General features: G+C 34.0%; 1 protein-coding gene across 1 annotated transcript in view; it reads left to right on the top strand.

The window, feature by feature from the left end:
* Nucleotides 1-24,923, top strand: part of LOC150099571 (cytochrome P450 4V2-like) — a 64,994-nt gene that overhangs the window by 33,525 nt on the left and 6,546 nt on the right. The window contains exons 3-9 of the mRNA XM_090403461.1: nucleotides 690-775; nucleotides 3,496-3,686; nucleotides 6,134-6,203; nucleotides 13,218-13,344; nucleotides 17,247-17,441; nucleotides 17,659-17,832; nucleotides 21,693-21,759. Coding sequence (XP_090259587.1) covers nucleotides 690-775; nucleotides 3,496-3,686; nucleotides 6,134-6,203; nucleotides 13,218-13,344; nucleotides 17,247-17,441; nucleotides 17,659-17,832; nucleotides 21,693-21,759 — 910 coding nt within the window. The remainder of the gene's footprint in view (nucleotides 1-689; nucleotides 776-3,495; nucleotides 3,687-6,133; nucleotides 6,204-13,217; nucleotides 13,345-17,246; nucleotides 17,442-17,658; nucleotides 17,833-21,692; nucleotides 21,760-24,923) is intronic.

Raw genomic sequence — 24,923 nt, 5'->3', positions numbered from 1 at the left:
CTCAAGTTAATAGTGTATAATCCAATTCAATATTCAGCAACTTGTGCTACAACTTTTTATGCTATGTCCCGTTATAGCCTTAAGAGATCTCGGAGGCTAGCGCCTATTATGTCTGTTAACCTGTCGGTTTGCTTCAATAGCAGATAAAAACTAGGCTTTTCCGAAAGGGAAAAACCATTTCTCTCTGGATGAGTAGACCTAACTTATCATACGATGAAAAAACATTATAATTGTGCAACTTATCCTTGAAGAAATTTTTTACCTGGTTTCTTCCTAGACAAAGAAAGAAAGTTGCCTCTTCATTTCATCAGTATTGCATAACCGTCTAGAGAAAACTCTGTTCAAAACATGATGAATCGAGTTCAATCCTGAAGTGAATAATTGTGATCTTCTTCGGTTTACAAAGGCATGTCATAATAAGCTAAATGCGATCCTGTAGAATCTTTTGTAACTCACTTAAAAATATGATTTGTGAATTCACGAACTTTTATATGTACGAAATGTTCTGTTGTGAAGTTTTAATTTCTTTATTCTTGAAGATTAAATAAATAATAAATTAAATTAAAATCCTCCTTAAATTTAAAACGTTGCACATTGTGTTAAAAAGCAAAGAAAGAAAGAAAGAAAGCAGTATTTTTCATTTTTGCGTCTTATATACTTTACCTACTTTTTTTTTTCTTTCTTTATAGATACTGTTCAGTTCAAAAACGCGAACATGCAAGTCTGTCTTATACTATTTCATAAGGAAGTTTATCGGAGATGGCTTGATCACAAGGTATTAATTTAAATTTCATTGAATTCAATGATTTTAATTGCATAACGTATGTTTCAATAACCTAAACAAACTTTCTTTTTTCTTGGGAGTTTAGTATTTAGCTACAATTAAAAATGTGTAGTAATCTAGAGCATAAATGCAAAATATATTTGAAAAGATAATACAAAATAACGGTGCTGAATGATGAGATTATTCTTCCAGTGAACCTGTTCTAACAAATCTATCCTTCCTTCGAGGTCTGCTGTAAGGTAAATTAGACGATAAAAGTTGTATATTCTTCATTGAATAAGATACTTACCTCTGCCATAAACATTAAGTCGGATTATGTACGTCAAAAATAAGTTCCAATTAACCACTGTTTCGAACCTCGCATTTCTGAGATTCAGTTTTTTATTATTTATTCGTGATAATTTACCTTCTATCAGCATATCTTGCATGTGATTATCGTTTTGTGCAATTACGTGATTAATATATTACATCTAATCTATTTTGTACGTTCTGAGTGTTCGTGCTGCAGCTATAAATGTCTGAATTTGTAAATGCAAGGTTTACGTTTATTGGGATCTTCTCATTAGTTTCAATTATAGAAAACACTTTTAAATTTATGATGGGCAATCTATTTTAACCAGTCTTTGAACAACTTTTATGGGATTATTGGAGAAATGAATTATTTGATGGAAAAATTCTCTATTTTTTATGAAAATAAATATGATTTATGTTGCCATCACAAAGAGAAAACTGTTTCCAGTTTTCTCTTTGTGATCATATAATTTTTAATAACGGATCGTAAGCGTCACTTCGTTGCACTGTTGTTTTCTATCTTTCCTTTCATTTACTCTTTTTCTTCTGCATATCGAAGGCCTTCTTGTATTTACTGGAAAACCACACTGAAATGATGGAAAAACACTCCCCTAGCCTTTCTTATATTTGCTAAAGGAAATGGAAAAAAACGTTTTTTAGAAATCCGGCTTTTATAAGCTAAAGAAAACATTGACAAAAGCAGAGAAGGATGTGTGTGTGTGTGTGTGTGTGCGCGCGCGCGCGTGTGTGTGTGTCTAAACTATTTTACTGATATGTTATTTTTTCTATTAAGCTAATACATTCGATAGATTAAGAAGGAGGGAAGAGGAAAGATTTTAAGCATAATACATTTCCTCTTATTCAGAACTCCTGCTGGTCAGTCCAATCACCAGAATACAAAGAAAAAGTTTGAACGATTATTCATTAGAAAGTTTTCAAAGCTAGAATAGCTGCTTCGTCACCAAAGTGCTTTGTATCTTTGTACTAAAACCGGGGAGTGAGGTGCATAAATAAATTAAACAACGATTATATACCTATCCAACTTTTAGTAGTAATTTTTATTGTGATGACAGTTTATATACTTTTACATCCGTTCTCAAATAGAAAGCTTTATCTGATGTCTGAATGATCTACCGAAATTATTATAAAATACGCTTAGGGAAAGTAGTCATGTTGTGGTTGATCTGGAGGGCAGAAATCCTAAATATTTCTTTCGCTATGTGGCAAGTATAAGGTGAAATGACTATGGATACATGACTTTAAAAAGTGCTGATGGCAGATAACAGATGCAAATAAAATAGTTGAGCTACTGAGTAATCATTTAGCAACGATGTACTATTCAGGTGGTGATATTGCAATGCCGAGTGTGATGTTAATTAATGAGAAATTAACATCACACAAATTAACATTCGCACTGGGAAGATGTCGGTGGAGTAAAAGGAAGGAAAAAAACAAACAAAGAGATCCACTACGTAAAGGAGGCTGCAAGAAACAAGTAGCAAATTATACGCCAATTAGTATACAGGAGAGTTTATTAAAGTACTGGAGAAATTGTTAAAAGAGACTGAATACATTAGAGGGTGTGGAGGAATATGATACGTTATAAGGGGCAATATGATTTAGTAAAGGATAGAGCTTTCTGTTAATTTACTATATGTCCGTCTTACTGTCTATAATAAAGTGACAATGGAGTTCAATAAAGAGACTTTGCAAAGACATTTGGTAGATTTACACATGTAACTATGTTGCATAAATTGAAGCAAATGGGAAGATATACGAATGTATTGATTTTGATTAGAGGGTGGCTGATGAGAAGATATTACGGAACAATTTAGAGTTATATATCCAGTTGTATATTGAGTGATATACCACTGGATTCAGCACCTGCTCCTCCGTTGTTTCATTTGTACATCAGCGATACAAATAATGTCTTTAAGGAAATATTCAGGTTTGCTAATAATGAAAAACCAGAGAAAGCTAAATAAATGAAGGTGATGTGGAGATCCTGCATGATGAATTAAACAGATTGGAAATATAGGTAAAATGAGTGTGGCCATGTTTAATGTGGCCACGCGTAAGGTGATGCACTCTGGGAAGATGAGATCACCAGCTGTGCACTATATTGAAGTAACTGAATTTCAGGAAACTGATGAGGCCGAGGGGTTGGGGTGGGATAAATTTGAATTTGGAGTTTTTAAGGATGGGGAATGGACGGATTCGATTGCCAGAGGTGGTTTGAGTAATAATGAATACATAAACAAACTTCTCTTTCCTAGATCTGTGAATAACTATAAACTTCTACAATACTTTTAAAGCTTTTTTCAGTTATATTAATACGAATACATAACACAGTTGAATTAATGATGTTTAAATATTTAGTTTGATTATATAAATCAATGTTTTTTTTTGTTCCCCTTCAGCGATGGAGATAAATGGAAAACGCGTAGGAAACTACTGAATCCGACATTTGGTTTTCAAATGATCAAAGATTCCCTACCTATCGCCAACGAACAATCAGCGATATTAATAAAGAAATTAGAAGAAGCATCACATTTGGAATGGGTGAATATGGGAAAGTATTCTGATTTATGTACCCTCGATATACTTTGTGGTAAGTAATGAATTCTTCATAATAAATTGTTTTATACGCAGTTTTAAACTAGTTATTAAATACTTCAGATGTAAAACGTGTCGTCGCAAAAGTTTGTAATGCGAACATTATTTAATTTGAAACTACATGTATTATCATTACAGTCAATTTCACAAATTCGAATTCCAAAACTATTACTGTTACGACAATTATTTTCACTCCATTCTCAACATGCGGGAAGGTGTAAAGAATAAAAATATTTGCGGTTTCAAAGGTAAAATGGTAAATGGCAAACTATTTCCTCTTATATATATGTATATATATATATAATATCTGATCTGATCCTGTGGCTCCTCTCTTTGAGAGGGTTGCAGCTGATTACGAGGGAGATAGTGACGCAAGGTAGTTTCCCGTTGCCTTCCTTACCGTATATATATATATATATATATTGATATTTTGACAATTCATTTTAACTCGGTTGGAATATTATAGAATACGTTTAATGACTATTACCGAGAGAAAAGATGGCAAGATATATTTAACAAGATACTACTAGTTTACTAGTTTCGTTACAAGAACATCATCAGGTATCATACTCAAAGAAGTACATAAAAAAACTACAGAGACTTAACATTGTACTAACAGAACAAGTGAAAAACAGTAGCATGTTTGAAAAAATGCAAGTATGAGTTCCATACAAACGAATACTACGCGCTGTCGCGAGTGCGCCAGTACTGAATAGAAGCAACGTGTGCGTCCGAGAGATTGTAACTCAGGCTGTTGTTAATATGAGAGGAATCTAGAGAAATTTCTTTTAATTTAACAATCTTTCTTTCCAGTTCATCGTAGCACACATGGATATTAGCAGTTTGAGTCCAGTTTACAATGTGCTGTCGGCCTTCGTCTGAGTTAGCAGAAAAGAGAACGTGGCTAGAGAGAGCGCTAGCTCTAGTCCTGTTATAGGAGATATCTCTACGGTGTTCATCCAAACGTAGAAGGATGGATTTAGCAGTCTGTCCATAATATGGCTTTCCGCAATCACATGAAATCTTGTAGACTCCTGGAAACTGAGTAGGAAGATGTTTCTGTTTATATTTGCAAAGTAATGAACGAAGTTTAGGAAGCGTAGTGTAGCACGTTTTGAAGTTAAATTTCTTGAGAATCTTTGCCAGTTTTGGTGAAAGAGAGCTGATGTAAGGCAAGGAGATGAAGGCTCTTGGGGGAGGGTGATCTTCAGCAGTAGTTGAGTGCCTGGGGGAAAGAAATTTGTCAATCTTCTTTGGAGAGAAGCCATTGTTAATAAACGTTTTTTTAAGAAAACTGAGTTCATTTATAATTTCTGTTTCTTCTGTAAGTAATGATTTGGCTCGGTGGGCTAAAGTGGAAATAATACCACATTTTTGTGGGGGATAATGATGGGAGGAAGCATGAAGATATCTGTCAGTATGAGTAGGCTTTCTAAAAATTGAGATTTTAATGTTCTCAGCACATCTGGTAAGTTTGAGGTCTAAAAAGGGAAGACAGTTATCCGATTCCAGTTCGAGGGTGAAAGAGATTTTTTCGTGGCATTTGTTTAGGTGGTCTAAAAATAAATAGAGGTTATTGACGCCGTCTATATATATATATATATATATATATATATATATATATATATATATATATATATATATATATATATATATATATATATATTAGGATAACGAAGTTATTTTTTAAACTTAGTTATTTTAACTCCTAATCCGAAGTATGCAAACAATTAAGTTTGCGCCTGAAACATAGTCGAAGTCTAAAGATGGTACAACACCAGAGCAACTCATTGTAAAGGTGGTAAAGCTCTGATCACTATTCTTAGTATTTTCCCATAATGTAAAGCACATCTAACATCTGGGTAGTGACCTCACCCATAATGCATTGCAGTATACATCTTTTAGTGAGATGTGCTTTACGTTATGGGAAAATACTAAGAATAGTGATCTCAGAGCTTTACCTGCCTTTACAATGAGTTGCCCTGGTGTTGTACCATCTTTAGACGTGAACTTTGTTTCAGGCGCAAACTTAATTGTTTGCATATTTGGGATTAGGAGTTAAAATAACTAAGTTTATAAAATAACTTGGTTATCCTAATATACAATATCCCCAAGTTAAAAAATTTATTATATATATATATATATATATATATATATATATTGGTAACCATAATATACAGTATCCCAAAGTTAAAAAATTAATTACATATATATATAAACGCTGATTTTTAAAACTATTTTTTAAAATATCTAATAGTGGTAATATTGTATCTTCCAAAATGTAGCCACCTCTTGCTTCTTTATAACGGTCCTAACTTTACTTATTTTTGTCAGTGATGTTAAGAAGAGTTCATTATCAGAAATATTGAAACATGTTTTATGTTTCTAATACTTCTGCTAATGAACAGTATCGTATCAGTTGTTCATATTTCTCTTTTACAGAATCAGCAATGGGAATTCAAGTTAAAGCACAGATGGATCCTTCCTCGAAATATGCACGTGCCGTTAAAATGTAAGTGTGAACTATACCACCATTCATTAATATGTTAATAACAGAAAAACAGTATATATAATAACATAAATCCGTAACACTGTGATTCCGTAAATTCAGTTTGTTACAAATGTCATTTAATAATTTACAATTAAAACCTATTTATATTCTGTAAGAAAATACTCTCACTTGTAGGCATTATAGATGCTATATAAAGAGGATTTAAATTTTGTAAATGTGAAGGAATATGCTTCTTTAAAACTCGATCCTCACCCAAGATCAAGATTGTCATCGTCAACATAAGAAGCATCAATGGAAAAGAAATGGAACTCGCAGAAGATATGGAAGATGTGGTAACACCTGTTATGTTGAACAGTACCTGTTCAACATAACAGGTGTTACCACAGCAAGGAAGACAAAAACAGCCGAGCATTTTGTAAGCAACAAATACAAGATGTAATATTCAGAAAAACAACAATTAGGGAAAAGGAATTGTAATTCCTTTTCCCTGATTTTAGTGATAAATATTTATCACTAAATATGTGAATAATTTACTTTGGCAAGGCATCAAGTAGAATGATGTGGGCTAATATCAGAATGCAGGCCCGGTCCAAGGTATTTTTGCTCCTCAAACGCCAATCCTTTGGGGTGCCGTTTAAAGGTTACAAAAATTTAATATTACATTTACGTACATTTTTATAAGTGATTCCGTAAATTCAACATTTCATGCTTTCAATAATAAAAAACCTTACATTTTGATTGTTCTGAATTTTCATGTATTTAATAATCTAAAGGTTTGATATAAAACAAATTAATGTACATAATAATATTAAAGTGTCACTAATAATAAAAATAACAACTATTGAATATAGTTATGTTGAATTCAATGTAAAAGTCACATATATATTTACAAGAGTTTCTGTTTTCGTGCTTCGCCAGATGCAAAGTCGTGAAGTAGATCTTCAAATTTGATTTTTAAGAGTACCGTGCTATCTAGAGATAGTTGCCAGTCCTTTCAGTCGACAGGTGATCTCAAATAATTTTTAATAAGTTTTAATTTAGAGAAACTTCCTTCACAAGACGCTACAGTTATTGGGAGAGCTAACAGGATTCTCAATGCAACTGCCATATTAGGAGCAAAATCATTTGGCAAAATGAATTGCAACACATCTAACAGGGTACAATCTGATTTTATTAAAGGGGACAGTGCTGTGATTTTCTGAAACATTTCCGAGCCATCCAAGTCAGTCTCATCATTGTTAGTACTTCTTGTTGATCCAAAAAGTTCATCTTTAGAAAGGTTTTTTAATTTATTTACATCATATAGAAAACTGAATAAATTACTGTGGTTATCTAATTGCATAACTCTTTCTTCTACGGAAATGATTACTGCATCATAGGCATAGAAATAAAAATCTACTGTAAATTGCATCTTCAAATCAATTAGGGATTCATCAGGAGCGGAGTTAAAAGTTTTTCGTCGGGGACGAATACGATTCTTTACGGAGAAAAATGGTTGGACCTCTAGATCAACGATGGCACTTTTTGGCCTCTTCTAGACATTGATCAATCGCAATGTCCAACCGATATTTCTTTAGGGTTTCTAGGGTTGAGTTTAACATATCAACAACTTGAGAAATGCATATTTTTTCTTCCTGCGAATACTTACTGGCTAAATTAATGGTCTTTAAAATATTATACCAGACAACGATACAGCAAATAAAACGGAAATCTTTCATTTGATTTTCCAATGTTTCTACTTCATGTCGAGAAATTGGATCAAAGAATGAATCTTAACTTATTTCCTAAAGGGAATCCATAAATTTCACTGGAATGAAACCTGAAAGGTTTGATCGCCTCTTCTAGAAACTTTCCCATCTAGTTTCACTCAATGCCTTTAAAGTTAAGTTATCAACGTTTTCACTTAAAATAGACCACCGTCTTGTAAATCCACTGATAAAAACATAGATACCTTACATTAATCTAAAATATGAAATAGTGATATGAGATGATTTAGCAGCATCATCGACGACAAAAGTCAATGAGTAAGCATGGCAAGGAACAAAAAACGCTCGATTATTTGCACCAAGTATTCTTTTTTGAAACTCGAAGGTCTGCCTTTCATCTTTGAAGCACTGGCGTAACCTTGACCGCGCATGGGAATACCTTATGGGAATACCTGTCTTTTCAGGTTCCATAAAAATTGCATCGGTAAGTTCTGATGAAGTTGTTTTGTCTAGCGAATTGAAATTTAAGAAGTGCTCACAAATTTATGTCCCTTGATTGATGTTGAAAAAGCATGATATTATTGACATCTGTTCAATATTGCTTACGTCTGGTGTACAGTCAACAATTATCGAATAATATTTCGCCTGCTTCAAATCTTCTACTATCTTATTTCGCATTGCCAGAGACATTAGCTGTATTAGTTCATTTTGAACAGTTTTCCCTAAATAGTGATTATGGAGTTCATTTGATTTTATTCTTTGCAGATGCTCTGTCATTACGGAATCAAATTTTGCCAGCAGCTCTACTAATTGTAAATAATTACCGTTGTTGCTTTCATGCAATCTGTCTGATGAGCCCCTAAATGTGCGACACTGATGCCCGAGAAAGTCGACTATAGCGCATACGCTTTCTAATACTCCTTGCCAATGACGAGTTTCAGCACTCAAATTGGTTTGCAAATATGAATCTAATGTTTTATTACTAAATACTCTTTTCTTGAGTTCTATCCATTTTTTATGTGATTCAAAGTTCATTGATGAGGTTTCGTGTTCTTTAAGCGTTTGACTCAAATTTCTCCAGTCATTATAACCATCATCAGTAATAGAATTTTTTGTGGAACTAAAGAGTTCACAAAAAAAGCAAAATACTGCGTTTTAATGGGTGAATAAACAAGCCATATTCTATTAATTTCTTCTCCATTTCTCAGCTTCCTTTTGGCGTTTGCAACTGTAAATCGTAGATATTAATTACCTTTAGGGTAATTAATATCTGTTCTTGGCTTTGCTGTTCCTTTTAAAACTGCCTCTAATCTAAATGAATCTGTGATAAGAGATGGTCAGGTTGCAGGATCCGACATATTATCAACGATTCCATCATCTCCAAGAACATAACTGATCACAGTATCCACCACTCCCGTAGACATATGCAAAGAAGGCTCATGTTTCTTGTCTTCAAGGACCACATTTTCACTTATCATGGATTCTCTCAAAGCTGGATCTTCTTTTAATAATTTTTATAAAGATCCGGATTGCTTTTTCATTGCTAATTGAATCTGAGCTTTTCTCTTGCGATATTGGGCACCCGATAATTTTTAACCAAGCATCTTTTGTTCAACTGCAAAGTAGAAATAGTATTTTAATTATTCATGATAATTAAATCAAAATATAATATAAAGCTGAATACTATTGTAATATTATTATAGATATTTTTACGACTGTTTGTAACATTTTTGTTTTTTTTTTTTTTGCCAATTTTTTTAAACGTTTTGAAACTCAGGGGCTACCCTGAGTGTTTAAAGGCGGACCCTACCTAGTATTTAAAATAAAATTATAAATATCAATCATCGTCATTCTAACGATCAAATACTTCGGTCTCCGTTAATTTCATTCCACTAAGTTTATTTTTACCGAGTTGTGCAATTAATTTATTAAAAAGCAAGTATAAATCTGTTATAAATGATATGCAATCAGTTTAAGTTACTTGAGGTCGCTGATCCTTTTATATCTCAGACAAATATTACTAATAGGATCGGAAATACAACAAGAACAATTCCACACCATGAAATAATTAACTGTACTTACCAAATACAACCTTGATGATATCGTCGAAACCAACCGCTTTGGAAAAATTAACTTTTTAACATCTAGTTAACGTACAATCACAAAATTTAATTATCGGATGATCTGATTCCTCTTGAAATTAACACACGAATTATGCAACCACAAATAACTAGAGACGAACTCTCACTACTGATGCTATGAGAACGACAGGCCAAATGAGACAATCTCCTAAAAATGCTTCCCTTTTGCAGGAAAGGCTTAGAAACATTCTTAAAACATTTCCACGAATCTCACACTTTGTATCCCTTCCCCATATTGTTCTCTACATCTGGAAGCTATTAAAAGCTGTCAAAAGGGAAAAGTTGTCGGTGACCTGAACCATCGTCTATGGTCACCGTTCGGTCACTTTGTTAAGAGGTCAGTAAAAAAAAAAATCAGAGAATGTGAGAGAAATTATTTCAAGAAAAGAATGAGAGAGAATGTTAAGACACGGAAAAGGAAACGCTCAGTTTTCTTTTCGCTTTTTAGACCGATGTCTCAAACGATATATCGGAACCTCTTCACCCTCTTACCAGCTGAATATCTTTGCAGATTTTCCTCAGCTGCCAACATAACGGAATTTTCCAAATATTTTCGAATCAATCTGCACCCCCGCCAATACTTTGTCGCCCCAAGCGATTCTTGGTTCGCTTGTATGGTAGGACCGGCCCTGTCAGAATGGGAAACTGCACAATGAGACGTATTTGTGCCTATGGTTCCACAGAACTTTCTACTACAGAAGAAGTGGAGGATCTTTTCGAGGCATTACAGAGGAAAGCTGACAACGAAAAAAGAAACATTGGTCCTTGTTGGAGATTTGTAGAGCAGAGTAGGAAATAATTATCAGACATACGGAAATGTTTGGGGAAAATTGGAGAAAAGAGCAAAGCTGATAATAATTGTAAATGCTTGCTAGATTTCTGCTCAGGAGACAGACTAGGTATTACTAACACAATGTTCCAACATACAAATGTGTACAAATTCACATGGACAGAAGAGGCAAGGAATAAGAAAAGTCTCATGACTATGTCATTATTTGATAGCGACGTTTTCCCGCTCGTTCAGGACGCAAAAGTAAACAAAGGATTTGAAATAGGACGCGATCACTATCCTTTTGAACAGGATGAAACTGAATTTCCTATTGAAAAATATGTGTAAGGAAGTTTTAAAATGAATCAAAGTTGAGCAGCTTTTAGAGGTGAATTGTAGACTCAAATACACAAATATTATTCAAGAAAAACTGAATGAGTTTGAAAACAAAAAAATATTCCTTGCAGCTTCAATGGCAAACTGTAAAGAAAACTTTGATTGATTCAGCCATGAGGCGTGTGTTGAGATAATCTGCAAGAATAGAAAAATGAGAACAACATCGGACTCAGCAGGTTAAAAATGCAGTCGTTCAAGGAAAAGAAGAAATCGTATCGAAAGTATATCATCTTGTGCTCTTAGAGAGGACAGAGAAAAATGCAAGATGTCAGAAAGTAAAGCGTTGAAAATTAGCTAAACAAAAGTCATGGGAGTATTTTGTTAAGAACATAGAAATTAAATATCAAGAAAGTGGCAAGATATTCTGGAGGTTGTTAAAAAAAGCTCAGAAATTGAAGAGAAAGTATTGTAAAAGGGATTAGAGATAATAAAGAGAGTATGAAAACTGAGAATAAAGATATCTTGATATAGAGAGTAATCACTTTGAGCGATTGCTAAATGAAACAAATAGTGACAGATGATGGTAGAAAACACTCAACAGGAATGCCATGTGGAATATATATATATATCTGTACTTGAAGCAGAAAAAACTGTCACAAACCTGAATTAGGAAGGGCAGCTCGAGTAGATGATATTTGACCAGAAATGTTAAATATGGAGGTATAAAATGTTTACAATGGTCACACTGCATAATTTAGAAGGCCTGGTCAGAGGGTCGAATTCTAGATAGTGAATAGAGTGCTGATAGTACTTATTTATAATAAAAGGAATACCTGAATGTAAGAATTGCAGAAGAATTTCTCTATTAGAACAAGTAAAATATTTGAGCTATTTAGTCACAATTTTTAGTAAAGTCGGCAAATTAAATTTGGAAATAGGCAGCAGAATTAGCTAAACTGGTATGGTTGGAAGTCAACTGAATACATTTATATGGAATAAGAGAAAGATTAGTCAAAATACTATAACTAGATGTATACAAGACAGTGTTCGATACAAGATCGATAAGTAAACAACATTTACTTATCGATCTGAGAGCTGGGGTAGAAATAAAACTCTTGTTCACAGACTGGAGATCATAGCTATGAGAATCCTTAGAAAGATTAGGGGACTTAACAGACGGCATCAATGGCATAATCATGTTAAAAACGAGCTATTGTTAAAGCACTTGACATTGTAGCATTTAAGGAATATGTTAGCAGATCTAATCTCAGGTTGTTACGTTATGGTTTGGACAGTTAAACAGAATGGGAGAAGAAAGATTAACTAAGCAAGTGTTCTTTGCCAGGATGGCAGGAAAAAAAAACCAGAGAAAGACCAAGATGGATTGATACAGCAAAAAGTGCCTTAAAAGACAACAATATAGGATCTGATAATATTGGAGTGCTAAAAGATAACAGGTTAATTTGGAGGAAAATTGTTGATAGGAAATTAATAAAGACGTAACCTTTCACATAATATTATCATAAATCCCTGTACATCCCTGAAGGTATATGTCAGGAATTCGAAACTAATTATGATATTTGAAGGATACCAGTGACAATCGCTATATGATGATTAAAAAAAAATTAATGAGTGTTGAAATCCATCTTCATCTAGTGTATTTGAAGGATATGGATTAACATTGCTCTGTAGAAGTTAAAATATTATAAGACGTAGATTTCCATTTATCTCAATAATCTACTTTATAGACTGCATTGTATTTTTACCAGATTAGAAGGTTGTGAAAATCATGAGAATTTGCTACTGAATTTCACCAACGGTCTCAGCAAAACAACAAAGCAAATTGCAGGAAGGAAAATTCATTTCCATTGCATGCATGCTGTAATCAATAAATATAAAAGAATGAATATAAGGAATACTTATAATCCAAATGCTTATGTTTTAAATTATCTTAACTGTTTAAATTAAATTAAGCAGTTCCTTTAGTCCTAGAAGCATAATTTGAAATAAATAAATAAATTTACATCTCTACGAGAACAATAATGTGTTTATTTATATACAGGATGGAAGGATTTATATTGGAGCGAATGATGATCCCGTTGTTTTGGAACGATTTTATCTATTCGTTATTTCCTCATGGAAAACGGTACTGTGAATGCCTACAAATTACAAGAGAGTATGTGAAATCGGTAAGTTACTTTCATCTAACAGAAACAAATCTCTCTCTCTCTCTCTCTCTCTCTCTCTCTCTATATATATATATATATATATATATATATATGATTAGTACTATTAACTCGGGTTGGGATATGTTCATTTTTCTAAATTAACTGACTTAAAACCCGAGAATTATAACACAATGACATTTATTTGGAAAAAACGTAACATGTTTCGTCAAGAATGACTTCATCAGACAATAAGAACATAGAAAGATATTAAAAGACACGAAATTAACATTGACACACTCTAAAGCTATACAATTATAAAGCCATAATATTCGACTGTAAATTACAGTTATTATGAGCTTGAACTACAGTCCGAGTTAAAGTTCTATTGTTGTACACCTGTGCGTGTGTGGAATCACGCGATCTCCAGTATCTAATAGTAGAGTTGAAAGAGTCAGCCAAATTATAGCTAAGATTGTTATTCATGTGAAAAGGGTCCAAGGTGATTTCTTTTGACTCGACAATGCGGCGCTCTACTTCATCATGGGAGATGTGTAGGTTTGAAGTTGATGGCCAGTTTATTTCATGTTGGTGGCTTTCGTTGTTCGTGTTTATTGAAAACAGGACATGGCTTGACAGAGCAGTTGCTCTGGTTCTCTTATAAGCACTGTCACGCTGGTGCTCTTCGAGACGTAGTAAGATAGATTTCTCTGTCTGCCCATAGTAAGGCTTTCCGCATTCACAAGTGACCTTGTATACACCTGGGAATTGTAGAAGGTTGTGAGGTTGTTTATAGTTGTTGAAGCGTGATATTATTTTTGGCATAGTCGAGAAGCACGTTTTTATGTTAAACTTCTTTAGAATTCTACTCAGCTTTTTGGATAGTGTGCTGATATATGGCAAGACGATATGACCTTTGGAGTCGTCCTGTGTCTCTACGTTGCTACGTTGACGGTGGGATAATTGGTTGTTAATATTTTTTAGAGAGTAGCCATTGTTTTTAAAGGTCCATTTAAGATGTTGTAGTTCCTTTTTCAGTTCTTCTTCATCTGAGAGTACAGATCTTGCACGATTCGCTAGAGTTGATATAATACCCAACTTTTGCGCTGGATGGTGATGGGATGACGCATGCAAATATCTGTCTGTATGAGTTGGCTTCCTAAATATAGAGACTTTAATTGATTCAGGCGTCTTAGTGAGTTTAACATCTAGGAAACAGATGGAACTATTTTCTTCAAGCTCCATAGTCAATTTTATATCTTGATGGAGGTTGTTTAAGTGGTCGAGAAACTTGTGAAGATTTTCAGTACCATGCTCCCATATGAGGAATATATCATCTACGTATCTAAGCCAAATTTTCGGTTTTAAAGTAAAAGAGGAGATTGCTTTTTGTTCAAATTCCTCGAAAAAAATGTTGGCTAACACAGGAGAGAGGGGGCTTCCCATAGCTAATCCTTTGACCTGTTTGTTTCAAATAAAATGTTCTCTCTGTTATCTCACTGTGTAAACTCTGGCTATTTTGAATTCGAAGGTAAACTATACAAACAGGTCAAAGGATTAGCTATGGGAAGCCCCTCTCTCCTGTGTTATGTAGTATATGGCCTCCCTCGATGATTCCTTGATTCCCTGGAGATCTCTCTTAATAATAATAATAGCAATAATAATATATTTTTAATTCAATCCTTCTATTATTAAAATTATGACTACATATTGTAATTTCATATTTACAACACATATAGTTGTTGTTGTTTTTTTGTAAAAATGAAATTCATAGAGATTTTCCATTTTTTTCTGTATAATTATAATAATAATAATTAATATTATTATTTGACACCTCCAGGGAGTCCAAAGACTCATCTTGGGAGGGCACCTGTTCTACAGGCCTGTCTCCACCATCCAATCCACCAACGCCATCTACCGCCGGCCGCCACCACTAGTTTTTCCACAGACAATCACAAACATGGATGTTGTGATAATAGTTACTGTAGTTGGGTAATTTACAGTTGGATTTTTTTTTCTTTTTGTTGATCTCGGGTGCGATATAATTTCTCAGCTTGCATCCTCGAAGCTTTCTTATTAAGATTATCTGAGAATGACACCGATTAGTTATTATTTATTGGTTCAATTGCTGTGTTGGAAGATATTTGATAGGCCTGATATCCACTATATCCGTAGGTTGAGAAATTCATTCATATTCACACACACACACACACACACACACACACACACACACACTTGCGCGCGCGATAATTTGGAATGTCATGACGCGTCGCTGAACTGGAAAGCCTGAACTAATATGTTGTGCTTCATTAAGCTTGTAAGTTGTGTAGGGTGCCTGTTTCTTGTTCCTAGACTGTCCTTAGGACTCTTTTCGGGCTATTGTAGTTCGTAAGCTTCCTGTATTGAAAAGGTACTTTATTTAGCATATCTGGGATGTAGACGCTTTGAGTGACCTTTCCATAGGGATTATTATTATACGTATATCTTATATAATTAGTTGTCTAAGGTCTTGTTATAAGATATGTATTTCTGGTTGTCCTGTAGTTCGCGTCGAAATAATAGTTTAGCATAACTGCATAGCGTCAGAAGTGTTTTAGTGTTTTGCTGTCAGTATTTTGTGTTATGACATTGCAGAGTATATAAAGCTGGGATTATCTGTTTGTTCCAAAAGATCAGCTTTATCATTTTGTACTGTAACGACATTAATCTATTTAGTTTATAGGGTGCACAGAAAGCATACGTTGTTATAGCGTATCTTAGTAGTATATTTTTGCATCGTGCTTTGTATGTTGCATGTTGGAACTGCCTTTTAATATTTTGAGCTGCAGAGTTTGCCAGTTATTGTTCGGAGATTAGTGTGTAGATGGTTTATGTGGTTATTCCAGTTCACATCTGCATCGAAGTAAATTGCAAGGTATCGTATTGTTTCAACCTGAGTGATGTTAGTTGTGTGTATGTGTGTGTGTGTGTGTGTGCGTGCGCCAGCGTACTAATCGTGCGCTCTATATTTTGTTTGTGAATGGCAAGTGAATGGTGCTTTGTCTTGTGGTGATGATGATAATCTCTTAACTCACATGCATTTGTATATTTTTAAATCACATCCTGGAAGTGGAACACGGATTATGAGTTAGACTGCTCAATCTGAAACCAAAAATATTCTCAAAAAATGAATGAGAAGGAATTTCATTCACAGAACGTAAAAAATCGAAATTTTTTAATTTTATATGTTTTTTTTTTAAATCAATAACTTTCCCGACTTACATGTGTCGCAAAAATTATAAGATCAAGATCTTTCTTCCAGGTATCTCTGCCTAGAACCACAAGAGTTCAGTTTCTCTCCAGGGATTCCAGCCCGCCATTTATCTTTATTTTTCTGTCGTTTTTTGCCAAGTTAATTAAGATCTTCCCTCTTTCCTTCTGGGATCCGAAAGCCACTATAAGAATCTCTCTCTCTCTCTCTCTCTCTCTCTCTCTCTCTCTCTCTCTCTCTCTCTCTCTGATGTCCATTCTCAGTGTGCGTCCAATCTATTTCCATCTACTTTTTTTATTTCATCTGTGATATTTTTTTTTGCTCAGTCAGTTTGTAAGTCATCATTTGAAGTTTAACCATAATGTGTTTAAGTACTCGTGTTTAATCTCTGGTAATTTGTCCATTAATGCGTCTCTATATACATTGCATTTGTTTTGATCGTCTGTGTGATCAACTAATTTAGAATTTCCGTGTTATCAATTAATTTAGATTGTCTGTGTGTAATCATAATAAGATGACAATGCCTGATTTTGCTTGTTTCTTTATTCATCTAACGAGGTTTAAAGAAATATATTATAAGAAATAAATAATCTCTTCCTAATCACTATTACTATGTTCTTCTTTAAAATTATATACATTGATTTTTTTTCATCCTTTTTATTATTTTGTTTTTCAGATTGTTAATCGAAAAAATGCCATCTATCAAAAAGAGAAATTCGTTAATCCTGACAATACAGATATTGAAAAATTATCTATTACAAGCGAAAGAACTAGAAAAGTGTTTCTGGACCATTTAATGAACTTGCATAGAGAAAAAAATATCCTGAGTATTCATGACATCAATGAAGAAATACACACATTTCTGGCAGCGGTAAGCTTCCTGTTTTATTCTACTGTTCAAAAACGCTGCTTTTAAATAGGATGACACAGCCTTCTAATAGTGATTCATGATGACGTTAGCGTTATACGATCAGTAATTTACTAAGTATTATGAGAATTAAACCAGTCATTTTTATTGTATTCTTATAATAATGCATTACTTTACTAAAAAAATTGATTTCTCAATCTTTCTCTTTCCTCTTATGAAGGGTTTCGCCACTACATCTACTTCCATAAGTTGGTCTCTATACTGTATAGGATTGTATTCAGATGTGCAAGACAGAATAGAAGAAGAACTGTGGAGGATTTTTCAGGATGATATAGATCGAGAAATCGTTTTAGAAGATCTCAAAGAAATGAAGTATTTGGAATGTACAATAAAGGTAGTGATCTTATACGTTATTAAAGCAGTCACCATAGTGTATCAGTTTAATATATAAATGTTTCATCGACCTATTTGGGTTCTACCCATGGGGCAGATCATTAGGGAAAAACTTGATGAGTTTTTCCTCGCTCAAGTCGAAACACAGTCCTTATTACCATCCTTCTCCATTGGCATTTCTTCTATGGTAGCTACTTGCTATGTCCTATGTATTTGATAACAAGAATGGTATACAAAAACTAACTGTTTCTCTAAATATCTTTCGCCACAGATTAAACTTTTCTATCGAATATTAAGCTAACTCAATAAACTTCTTAAACTAATTCTCCAAAGTTCTGACCATTATATTAGTACTGTGGTATACCTTAAATCTACTAGCATTGGAAATTGCTTGCATCTTCAACCCCTGATTTAAAAAGACGAACTCACATACATTAAAGGCATCTTCTGTTCTCACCAATACCCTCAATAGTTAATAGATTTCGCTCTTCGTACAGCACGAAATCGTATGGCTTCATTCCAAAAAAAAAATAGATCGCAAAATTTACTACACAACAAACAACGTATGACTACGTTTGTTGTTTACAAGTATATCTACCGATCGGAATACAGTATTTGTTATATTGGATCATTTCAGAATTATATACCAAAGCTTTAATCTCTGCATTTTACTGTCAAACTCTGAAAAACAAAAGATTTAGAACTTCCAGTATGTATAGTATGTATGAAGAACATAACCCTTATTAGAGGTCATTAATATTTCCCAAAGAGAGTTATTTTAACTAAAAGATGATATAAGATGTGAAGCGAATATCCTCATATGTTGTGTTTATTTAGGGGTCATAAAACGAGAGGTTGATTGTGGGAAGTTAGCGGTTTGTTTTGATTGTTTGTTGCCCAAAGATGTTTTTCTTGGTTATTCAGAGGATCGGGGTTCTCTTTCGTATCTCTTTCTTTTCGTCAAGAGATTTTCCTTTTTCGCAAGATATGATTGTGATTTTAGCTGTTTAACTTTTCCCGAGTATTATGTCTGTCTACGTCTGTGTGGAGGGAGGATAGAAAATATTTATGCTATAGTTTTCTGTGCGTCTTCTTTGGTCAGCTCACGGTGTGTTTTTCTTTCTCTCCTTTTGAAGGAAGAACGCCTTGTCTGTCTCTTCTCGACTAGGATTCTTATTTTCTATTTGGAGTGGAGAGGTTTGATGTTTCTCATGAGAAAGAAAGAGAGAATAAGAGAGAGAAAGGAAGAGAGAGAGTGATAATTTTTCCTATTTCATCATTGATTATTGGTGTTGAACAGAAGTCATTGTAATACAGAAACAGCTTCAAAGCGCTTTTCCTCAAAAACAGGCACTAGAAGGTACGCAAGCACTCAGACACTAAACCAAAACAAAGAGGAAACACACAGCAGCAAAGAGAAGCCACTCGGGAAAGGGAAACTAATTATGCCCATTTAGCTATCTCGCCACAAAAATATAAATGGGAAGTAACCAACAACAACAAAACCAGGGATCATAAAACTTGTCTGTTTTATGGGATGCCGAGGAATGGGATCGATAAATGATCCCATTCCTCGGCACAACTAGCGAAACATTCTCTGGCAACTAGAAAAAGAGCAAAACTCTTTCGCTCTTTCCCTTCCCATAATACCCTACTCTGACTAGTTTTCTGACAATTTAGTATTCTTGTATGACTAATTTAAACAATGCTGTTTTTGTTTTATTCATGTAATTAACTGTGCTAAAAAACGAGTTATTTTTTGCTCAACCTAAGGCAGACAATAATGTTCAAGTTATTAAGATGATAAACCATTATTGAAAAATTGGGTTTCTTCACCGGTTATATTTCCACTGTGGAATCTCGGTTACATCAGATGACACAGGATTCTACCATTCAAACGAAAACTGCATGTGATATGGTATGGGGCCCAAAAAAAAAAAATAAAGAAAAGAAAAAGAAAAAAGTACTAAACTGTTTTTTTTTTCGCCATGCTGTACATACACTCATGTTCATAGAAACCGCATACCTTACATAACTATAGATTTAGTAGTTAAATGGTCATTTTCGTTTGTTTATCATTATATATTTCGTTGTGTTGCATCATCTATCGTTCTCACGGATATCTGTATAATGTAATAGTTGCTGCTATTGCGTCAGAATTGTCATGCTATGTATAGATATCAAGGGCTAGTTTTCGGATTGTCGTGCTGAGATCACTGTGTCTAGTTACATGCAGTTAACACTTAGCAGAAAAAGTATGATTCAATCTTTGAATAGAAAACGATATTTCCCCTCATGAAATAGTTAAAAGGTTATCCTGTAGTCCACCTACTGTGCTTGGACTACTATCGAAAGTGAAGGAAACCCGATCTTCTGAAATGAAAAAGAAGATAGGAAGAAAACCACTGTTTTCTTCTTGTCTGTCTTTCTGTCTAACCCATGCCAAGATCGAGTTCTAAAGTGGCTCTACTACAAAAATGGCAGCGAGTGGTCCGGAAAAACTGAAAAGGAAACTGGGAAGAACAAACGGGAGTTTATTCTTCCCGGTCTCTGTAACTGTAACTGTCAGGAGAAAACTCATTCGACAGGGACTGATAGCTAGGCACCCTGAAAAGAAGTCCTTGTTAACCAAAAGAATGGGTCCATTAAATGTGTGCGAAGAGCACACCAAATGGACTTCTGATATAGAAAAGAGTATTTTTTTTCTGACGGAAAAAATTTACCTGCAAGGCTCCGACGGGCAGACAAATAGTTACAATACTATCAGGGGTAAAATTCAACTCTGACTGTCTTGTGCCAACAGGCAAATTATCAGCCAATCAGATGATAACGAGTTGCATGTCGTATCGCGGTTTTAGTCGCTTGCATTTCACGAAAAGTTCAGTGAATGCCCCAGGGTTCCAGAAAATATTAGAAGAATTACTGCCTACTATCAGAGACCACTTTACCGTAATGTTGAACTGCATCTTTTAGGATGACTCTGCACCTTGTCATAGGGCAAAAAGCTTTAATTTTTGTTGCAGGTTAATAAGTGGCTCCATGAACACTCGATTCATCGACTACCGTTGCCAGGAAACAATCCAAATCTGAACCCTATTGAGAATTTGGGGTACGAAATGGAGACTAAAATACACAAGAAGAGGGCGAAAACAATTTCAAAGCTTCAATAAGCCATTATACAGGTATGAAACCATGAAATGCATGTTGCATCCATCAGGAAATTGATTTTGTCAATTCCCCGGGGTGTCAAGCTGTAAAAAGAACAGGAGTAGGAACCACGAAGTACAGCAAAAAGTGAATTTTTAGCTTTTCATGTTACTAAAAATATGTAGTATTTTAAACTAACTTTTAATAACCCATATTTGTTTTTCCAGTGAAAATATCACTGTTTACACCATTTTAAAATATTTGCAAATTTGTAAAGTTTGTTGTCGTTTTTGTCACATTTTGTGCTAAAAGGAATAAAATATTAACAAAAATGTTATTTTTCCTTCCTTCATTATTTGGGAAAATATTGTGTTATTATCCCTTTTCAAAATAGGATTTAAATTTAATTACAAAAAAAAGTTACAGCAGATGATATTTAGTTTCAGATGAACATTTTGTGTGTGTGTGTGTGTGTGTGTGTGTGTGTGTGTGTGTGTGTGTGTGTGTGTGTGTGTGTGTGTGTGTGTGTGTGTGTGTGTGTGTGTGTGTGTGTGTGTGTGTGTGTGTGTGTGTGTGTGTGTGTGTGTGTGTGTGTGTGTGTGTGTGTGTGTGTGTGTGTGTGTGTGTGTGTGTGTGTGATAAATGTATTTATGTAGACCAAACATTTTATGGTCCAACACGTATTTTTAATCTTGATTATCCTCTACTCTATAGGAAACAATGCGGATATATCCCACTGTTCCGCTAATTGGAAGGCACCTTGAGGAGGATATTGAGATTGGTAATAAAGTCTTCTCTTTTATTTATTTAACGAGAATAATCTTGAAGCTTTTAATAATAACATTATTAGTATATTTAATTAACAGATTTCATAATCAAAAAGTAACAAGAAATATAAAATAGGATAATGAAATCAATGAGTTGCAAATGAATCCAATTCGGGGCTTTTCTAAAGGCCTATGAATCGTCGTTTCGATATTCTCGAAAAATATGAAATGTTCCTAAAGGTGTAGCGTTCTGTAGTTGAGTAGTTGAGATGGTGTTATTATATCTGGTTATTATATCATAAGTGTTCTTAGCATTGCTCCTAGGGCTTCAGTGACAATTGGAACTGCTGTTGCTTTCTTTTTCCAAAGTCGTTGAATTTTAGTCTCCAGATCCCTAATTTATTCCGATTTTCATGCACTTTTCTTCATCTTCTCTACTATCTGCTGGTATTGCCACGTCATTAAGCCGTACATGGTGTTGTTTGGCTATAAAATGTCTGGTATATTATGTTCAAGATGTCTGTCTGAATTTTGTAACATCCCATAATATCTTGGCAGTTTCATTTTCAATAACTTCCTAAACTGTGTGTTGCCAAGGAATTTTAAAAGTTAAGAAACCATGTTTCCTGCACAATCTCAAGTGTACATCTTTTGCTACCCTATCACGGCTTTGTTTATAGTTTGTATGGACAATCCTGCTGCGAGAACTAATTAGATGGTCCACTGTCTCTTCTTTATCTCCGTATAGTCCAATCTACGCCTTTATTGAATTGGTTTGTAGAGCTTGTTCTTGAGCAGCAAATGTCAGACCTTTTGTCTCTTTCTTTATGTTGTCTAACTGAACCCATTGTCAAGTTAATCAGCTGTCAAATTTCCCTTTTAATATCTTTCATATATTGACTATAGAGTGATTTATTTTTCTAACTTTTGATTTCTTTTGCCATTTCTTTCTCCTTGTACTGCTCTTTTGAATCTACCATATTCACCACGTTTTCTAGGTAAGCTTCAGTTAATCTTTTCTTGTGCTTTCCTTGATGCAATAATTCAACGCTCGCCTTTCTTCTTCTTCTTTTCCTACTATTTACTTGACTTAAAAAACAACACGCCTTCCACTTTTCATGGATATGTATAACGGATTCACATCTGAGTGGATTCAAGGCATAATTCACTGTCATTAATTTCATCTTTTACGATCAAGTACACCTAAATCTGCTTATACCAATGTATTCACTGCTGTTACAGTGTCGCCTCCATTCAGCTTGCACTTTAGAACTTTTCTAACCCTTTTCAGGTTAGAAAAGTTCACTCACACACCTTTTAACTCACACACCCTGTTTTCGTTTTGACTTCTAAATTTAAAATGTCTTCTGCCTCAATAAACCTTAGGTGTTTATAGGATTCGTGATATGGTAAGTTTTTAATTTTCCTTCTATCTGCAAATGTGATTCCTTTGTTATTTTCACTCGAACTCTGAAGAGTGTTGCACATTTCTCGAGTTCAAACTCCATACAAACGTCCTCACTGAAGAACCAAACCTGTATTGAATAATAACTCAATTTTTCTCTATATGATTTTCCATATAGCTTGAGGTCATTCATGTATAACCAATGAGATACGAGTATTATTCCTGATTTCTTTGATGTTTGATATGCAAAGCTATTTTTTAACATTAATGTTAGAGGAACCAATGCTATGATGAACAACAGAGATGATAGTGAGTCAACCTTGAAAAATCTCTCTCAGGATAATCACTGTACGCAGATTATCTCCCTTGATTATTAACTGCATTTTCCAAGTGGACATGACAGCTGCTATGGAATGTTTGGTGTTTTTACTCACTCCAAACAGTTTTAAGTAATGCCATGTAGCTGGATTTTACAATCCAGCTATATGGCAAATAGTAGAATGCTTTCTTGTAACCAATCCATGCCACATATAAGTTGGTTCTTCGTCTTTTCGAATTTTCAAAATAATTCTGTCAAATAACAATTCTTAAGAATAATAGTCTAAGTTGCTAGAAGCCACTGAGTAACTTGCACGTTGCAGGCAAGCAAGTTATTGGAAATTACTTGAAACAGCTAATTTGTCTTTGTTTTTTCAAAATCAGAACGGTCCTTCAGGTTGTTATCCACTCTTCAATTCAGCCTGTTTACAATAGATTGATTAATTGTTCAGTCAATCGAGCATGAGTACTTGGCAAATATTTGAGCCAAACTCCATGCAGTTCCTCTTTGCCTGGTGCACTCTATTTCATTTCCTTAGGATCATTTCTATGCTTATGATAAAGTCTTCCATCGGAGTGTTGTTCGATTGTTTTTCAACATCTTTAATCCAGTTAACGTTTTCATTATGTTCTTTTGGATTATCCCAAAGCTACTTCCATAACTTAAGCGTTTAGCGTTTATGTGTTCAACATTGTGTTCGATTTCCCATCAATATTTTATAAAAAGTATGCTTGTTAGTTGTAAACTGAATGTTTTGCCCTGTATTGATTAATTCTGCTTTCATAGCGAATAATCTTTTTTTCTGTAGCCAATATTCTTTGATTTAATTTTTCTGTTAATTCAGTTATCGTTTTTTTTTAAACATTGTATCGCTTCACTCACTGTTCTTGATCTTTTCTTGCTTTTTCCTTGTTTTAAATTTATTATTATTATTATTATTATTATTATTATTATTATTATTATTATTATTATTATTATTATTATTATTATTATTATTATTATTATTATTATTATTATTATATGGATGACGTTTCAATACCCAGACACGCTATCCATGTATAACCTAATACCAACAATACCATCATGTACTAGAGAAGAAATATTCGGAAATACTATACTATCACTGCCTCCTGTCTAGAGCATATAAACGTCCGAGCACCACCAAACAGTTACATTGCATCAGTCATAAAATGCAAAGTAGACCATTACTTCACCGCTCTAAACCTGCACACAAAGACATTATCCATGCAATGTCCCACAGAAGAAAAGCGACAGAAAACAATAATAGACGAAGAAATAGTCAACCACGAAATAAGAAAAACAGACTGGGAACACCTGGCATCAGATTTAGCAGATATCTCATACAACAACATTAAACTCACACACTGGAAGAAATATATATACGAAAGCTGCAAAGAAAGTCAGAATTTGTTCAAAAACAACAAAAATCCTTG

Source organism: Typopeltis vanoorti, chromosome 14 (assembly GCF_054136105.1).
Source record: "Typopeltis vanoorti isolate ZY-2024b chromosome 14, IOZ_Tvanoo_1.0, whole genome shotgun sequence".
In the NCBI taxonomy this organism is placed as follows: Eukaryota; Metazoa; Arthropoda; class Arachnida; order Uropygi; family Thelyphonidae; genus Typopeltis; species Typopeltis vanoorti.
The sequence above is the reverse complement of the archived record's forward strand: the minus strand, read 5'-3'. Positions and strand labels throughout refer to the sequence as shown.